This window comes from Lutjanus erythropterus, chromosome 2 (genome assembly GCF_056507025.1).
Source record: "Lutjanus erythropterus isolate fLutEry1 chromosome 2, fLutEry1.hap2, whole genome shotgun sequence".
Lineage (NCBI taxonomy): Eukaryota > Metazoa > Chordata > Actinopteri > Lutjaniformes > Lutjanidae > Lutjanus > Lutjanus erythropterus.
The window spans coordinates 41,940,658-41,946,644 of NC_139318.1; the positions used below are offsets into that span (position 1 = coordinate 41,940,658).

At 37.5% G+C, this 5,987-nt stretch overlaps 1 protein-coding gene across 1 annotated transcript; it reads left to right on the top strand.

Moving 5' to 3' along the window:
* The first annotated feature begins 1,756 nt into the window (after window positions 1-1,756).
* On the top strand, window positions 1,757-4,194 carry LOC146332215 (nuclear factor 7, ovary-like). Its single transcript, XM_084740532.1, has one exon. It carries the CDS (start codon window positions 2,788-2,790, stop codon window positions 4,180-4,182), a length of 1,395 nt encoding a protein of 464 aa, XP_084596658.1. The 5' UTR covers window positions 1,757-2,787; the 3' UTR covers window positions 4,183-4,194.
* Window positions 4,195-5,987: the final 1,793 nt, after the last annotated feature.

Genomic DNA, 5,987 nt, shown 5'->3' on the forward strand with positions numbered 1-5,987 from the left:
CATTAAGGTGCTCCTTCAACTTTCTGCAACTTATTTAGATTATCATTACAGATGAATATTTTGTAATACATTAGGCTTGATTTTGAAAAATATCTAGTGGTGATTAATTTGTCTGATGGCAATTGCTATTGCAATTGTGATATGATCTGTGATATATCAGATATATATATATATCATATCGTGATATGTGAGTTTTTACAGCACTATTCTAATTTTCATCGAAAAATATATTAAAATTATTATGGTGCAATTTTTGCAGGACAGTTGCAATGCAGAATACTGAAATACTGGAATACTAACACATTAAATGAGACAAATGAGATGGAAAGGCCCTAATAACACCACTCTATTCCAGTACTGCATATAGATGACTTGTCTTTTTTTTAATTTACTATAACCTGTAACACACTCAGATTAAATGTTTCATGTGTGTAAAACATCCTTTATGTCGATGTCAAATTTCTCTTTGAGATAACTAAAGAAGAAGTCAAATCTTGCAGATATCTCAAACTAAATATGCACGTCTGATCAAATTTATAACATTAACTCTCCCCAGAGGGGTGCATGGTAATTTCTGTCATCCAAAACTGACAAGGACTGATGAGGATCTTATTTCAGAGTGTAATTTCAGACAAATATATCTAAATTCCATTTAATCAGTTAAAATCTTTAAGTGATAATGTCCATCATGATGATTGGTATGGCATGTTGACTTAATTAGTTGCAAAATAGATCCTACAGCTTTCCTTGAAGATGATCTAATCTCAATAAAACACTGCATGTCTAAGACATAAAAATTTTTCTACTTGATTTAATTTGCTTTTTCTAAAAGGAAATCAGGGACATTTCCAGGATATTTATGTGGTGCAGAGGTTTGTGCATGAGTATAAAAAAGGTCCTTACTGCTAAAACAGATATGATGGCTTTATTTTTGCTGGATGGCAAGTGAAAAAAAAAAAAATTTGTAAAGAAATACAACCTCAGTTGGGACGTTGAGTAAAGAATAATTAAAAACAGAGTGATTTGCAAGAAACTGAAGCTGTTTGAACAAGATAAGGGAAACTGTGGTCAAACAGCAGAACAGCAGAAGTCCAGGCTCGACACACAGAGAAGCAGATTAAGGAGCAGTTTGAGAAGCTTCATCAGTTTCTACAAGAGGAAGTAAGTATGGTAATCTTCCACTTTAAAACTCCCATGAAACAGCTAGTAGAGTGTGTTTTACTCATGTGTTTCCTGTAAAAAGGCAGGTAGAGAGGGACTTGTCACTATAAAAACAGGAAACAAAAAATCAGTCAATAATGAGTGAACTACTGTGCAGATTACATGTCTTTTTTATTTACTACATGTCATGTCTGAATCAGATTTCTCTGTGAGATAAATAGAAAAATATCTCAATCTAAATATTCATGTCCCATCAAATTTATAATCTTAACAATCCATAAAGGGGTACATGTTACTTTCTTTCTTCCAAAACTGAGAATAGGGGACATGTCAAAATGAAACTTGCATGTGGTTTATTGCAGTTAACAGGATGTTATTTAGGAGAGGTCAGCGTCTTTTCTGATCATACAGGAAACCAACATAAACATAATGGACGATCAGATTCATCAGACTAAAAACACTGAAAGAGCAAGACTGTATTTTTATTAAGGACAGTAGTGGGTAAAATAGTTCTTGTATAAGTTTCTTAATCAGATCAATTTTTAAAAACAGATATTAAATCATCAACAGATATTAAATCAAATAAACAGCACAATGTGAACTTGTTTAACATGCAACAGAACCAGTTTAACACCATGACCTTACATCAGCAAAGTTTTTTTTTTTTTTTTTTTTGATTTTAGGGCTGCAACTATTTTCATCATCAATTAACTGGTTGATTATTAGTTGTTTGGTCCATGAAATGTCAGAAAATGGTGAAAAATGTTGATCAGTGTTTCACAAAGCTCAAGATGACGTCCTCAAATGTCTTATTTTGTCCACAACTCAAAATATTCAGTTTACTGTCAGAGAGGAATAAAGAATCCAGAAAGTATTAACATTTAAGAAACTGAAATCATCGGTTTGTTGCAGCAGTGTTTTATGTTCATTACGTGCCAGTTAGGAAAAGAGCTTGTTTCTTGATTTTCCCTCCTGTCTGCACACAGGTAGTTGTTCAAATATTTTGTTTACAGAATCAGCAGTTTAAAAATTGGACATCAGTCATGAAATTGTGATTCTATTAGTGTACTACAGATGAAACACTGTGCAGCACAAAAGGCAAGGTACAACTTTGATAAAATTTTAATATTGAACAATTAGAAAATAACTGTAAAATCAAACAACATCATGATGATACAACAAAAATATATTAACCAGTAGGAAAAAAATTTCACTACTGGTGGACTGTGTGCAGTTAAAGGAAACAAAGTTAACATTGTTGACTAAATATTCACAATCTTGAAGAACTGCTGGTCTATTACAGTAAACAGCTGAGCATTTACAAGAAACGCTCTGATGAGTTCCACCCCTTGCGTGGCTCAACTGAGATAAACCAGGAAATACAGTGTCTTATTTATCAGTGCTCACTAAGAAAGAGACTCAGATGAGAGATTTACCTTCACATCAACCTCACATCTATTGAGAGGACAAGAACACTTCAACCTGCTGTTGACTTTACATCCTGAAGGTGAGTTTACCACTAACAAAAAAGAGAACAACAATCAGCTTTATAATTTATTGACTAAAAGCTAAACTGACTGAATGTGCTGTCTGCCTTGTTTTTTTTTTTAGAATTTTACAAACACAATGGCTTCCATATCAGAGGAGGATTTCTGCTGTCCTGTCTGCCATGACATCTTCAAAGATCCTGTTGTTCTGTCATGCAGCCACAGCTTCTGTAAAGGCTGTCTTAAGAGATGGTGGAAAGAGAAACAAACCCAGGAGTGTCCGGTTTGTAAGAGAAGATCATCAAAGAGTGAACCACCTCGCAACTTGATACTGAAAAACCTGTGTGAGACTTTCGTACTGAAGAGAGATCAGAGAGCTTCAGCAGGGTCAGAGGATGTCTGCAGTCTGCACTCTGAGAAACTCAAACTCTTCTGTCTGGATCATCAGCAGCCGGTGTGTGTTGTTTGTCGAGACTCAAAAACACACACTGGCCACAGCTTCAGACCAATCGGTGAAGCTGCACAGGATCACAGAGAGGAGCTCCAGAAAACCCTGAAGCCGTTACAGGAGAAACTGAAGATCTTTAAACAAGTTAGAGGAAACCTTGATCAAACAGCAGAACACATTAAAGTCCAGGCTCAACACACAGAGAGGCAGATTAAGGAGCAGTTTAAGAAACTTCATAAGTTTCTTCAAGAGGAAGAGGAGGCCAGGATCGCTGCTCTGAGGAAGGAGGAGAAGCAAAAAAGTAAAGTGATGAGGCAGAAGATTGAGGCTCTGAGCAGAGAGATAGCAGCTCTTTCAGACACAATCAGAGCCACAGAGGAGGAGCTGAGAGCTGAAGATGTCTCATTCCTGCAGAACTACAAGGCTGCAGTGAAAAGAGTCCAGCAGCGCCCCCTGCTGGATGATCCACAGCTGCCATCAGGAGCTCTGATAGATGAAGCCGAACACCTGGGCAACCTGACAATCATGATCTTTTTCAAGATGAAAGAGATACTCTTCTTCACTCCTGTGATTCTGGATCCAAACTCTGCTCATCCAGAACTCATCCTGTCTGAAGATCTGACCAGTGTGAGACGTGGACACAGACAGAAGCTTCCTGAAAACCCAGAGAGGTTTGATCACTACCCCTCTGTCCTGGGCTCTGAGGGCTTTGATTCAGAGACTCAGAGCTGGGAAGTTGAAGTTGGAGACAGTTCAGACTGGTCTCTGGGTGTGGCTGTAGAGTCTGTCCAAAGGAAAGGGAAAACAGATTCTGGAATATGGAGAATAGGATTCTCTAATGGTGAATATAAAGCCTTCTCTCCATCAGCTCAACCAACTGTTCTCTCAGTCCAGAGGCTCCAGAGAATCAGAGTTTATCTGAACTGGGAGAAAGGAAAGCTGTCATTCTCTGATCTTGATACTGAAACACGCATACACACCTTCAGACACACTTTCACTGAGAAGCTGTTTCCATACATATGCAACAGAGATGAAGTCCCAATTAAGATTATACAAGAGGTGGCTGCTGATGATGATGATGAATAGTGATGATGATGATGATGATGGTGATGATGATCATGATGATGATAATATCATCAGACACATCACCCCCCCCTCCCACCCGCCTCTCCTCCTGCCTCCCCCTCACAGAAAATAACTTAAAAATAATGACTTAAAAAATAATAAAAAATAATTATTTAAATTGCTTTTCCATTTTTGAGATACTAACTCAATATTAAAATATCAAACCATTATTTTAAACTCCAAGTCATTTTTTGACAAACTTTGGCACAGAGCCACTCCCCTGCTGTGTTGGGGCAGCAGCTTGTGAGGGTGAACAGAATGAAGGTATAGGTGGTACACACATACAGCAATCAATTCCTTAAAGTTACTACAAACAGTTTTTAACTGGTTATGAAATGTCGCAGTTTAAAACTAATACCTCTCCATTACCGACATAACTTAACCAGACAATACACAAGATTATTGACTTTGATTTTATATAGGTATTCTTAATGTGGCAGGCCACTGGGCCAGATTCTCTGTGAAATCAGATGGAATGAGACTGTGTTTAGATCTCACACACGTTAGCCAGTTAAAAAAGAGCAGGAGGAGAGTGTTATTTGTATATTTTTATTTTGGATTATTACAGTGGAAACAGTAGTGCTTTTGTTCACAGAGGCCTCCAACGTGGGGGGGGGGGGGGATCCAATTTAATGTAATGTCAAATAGGAGTATTGAAATAGACAATGACAACAGGCAAAATACAGGACAACTCTACCAATGATGTAAAAGGAGAATCACAATAATTCTGCTGTGTTGCTCATTACACACGCAAGGAATCATGCAGGAATCGTGTGCATGCATGAATGTGTGATCAATGAACCTGCAGCTCGTCTGCATCTAATCTTGAGTACTACTGAACTGATCAGTCTAAATTTTTTGTGCATATTCGTGACTGTTTGCTGAAGGACTTCTTAGATTCACATTTTTTTGAAAAACCTTAAAAGTTTGTTGGGTCCACACCAGCAATGGCAGTGGCGGTGTGGAGGCATAAGGTTTTATGGTTATCTCATTCTTGTGAATGTGATATCACAAGAACACCTCAAGGGACTCTCTTCAAACTTGGCACAGATGACCACATGCCTGGACTCAAAGATTAATTGATTAAATTTTAACTTAAGAATTCATACACCAGTTATGACAACTGCTTCAGTTTGAAATCGTGTTTCAGCTCTTGACAGCGTATGTGGAGGTCATGTTAATGTTGGTGGAACTTTACAAATCTCAGCTGGTTGCATCTGGCAGTCGTGGTGGCATTGCAGTAGGTGCTTCAGCATCTGTAATCTGGCAGGGATCTGCTCTTCTAGTTATATCTTAGTTTAGCATTGTTTTCCACAAGAAGCAGAGACTGTCAAGTATTTGCATGTGAGCTTATTTAATCATAATAGTTCACCTATTTGGTTAAGGGAGTTTGTTTTTCCCGTTTGTAAGCTTTACAGGAGTTCACTGGCATGTCAGAAATGGAATATAATATTCAGAATTATGTTTTCATCAGCATATAATCACCTGAAAATAAGAATTATTGTGTTTTTGTTACCTTAGAATAAGTTGTTTGTATCTACAGAGGGTGTGGATCCTCTTCTTTGGATGCCGTCATGTTGCCTCAGCATTTTTCTACAGTAGTCCAGAACGAACAAACCAAACACTGGCTCTAGATACACACATTCTCATTTATTGTGAGCTTCACCATAGGTTCTGCTATACACTTGGAAGAGGAGGGTGAAGGTAGAAGAGATAATTATTTTCAGCTTCTTCTGAATAACTGATTCTGTAAATCAATGAAAAAT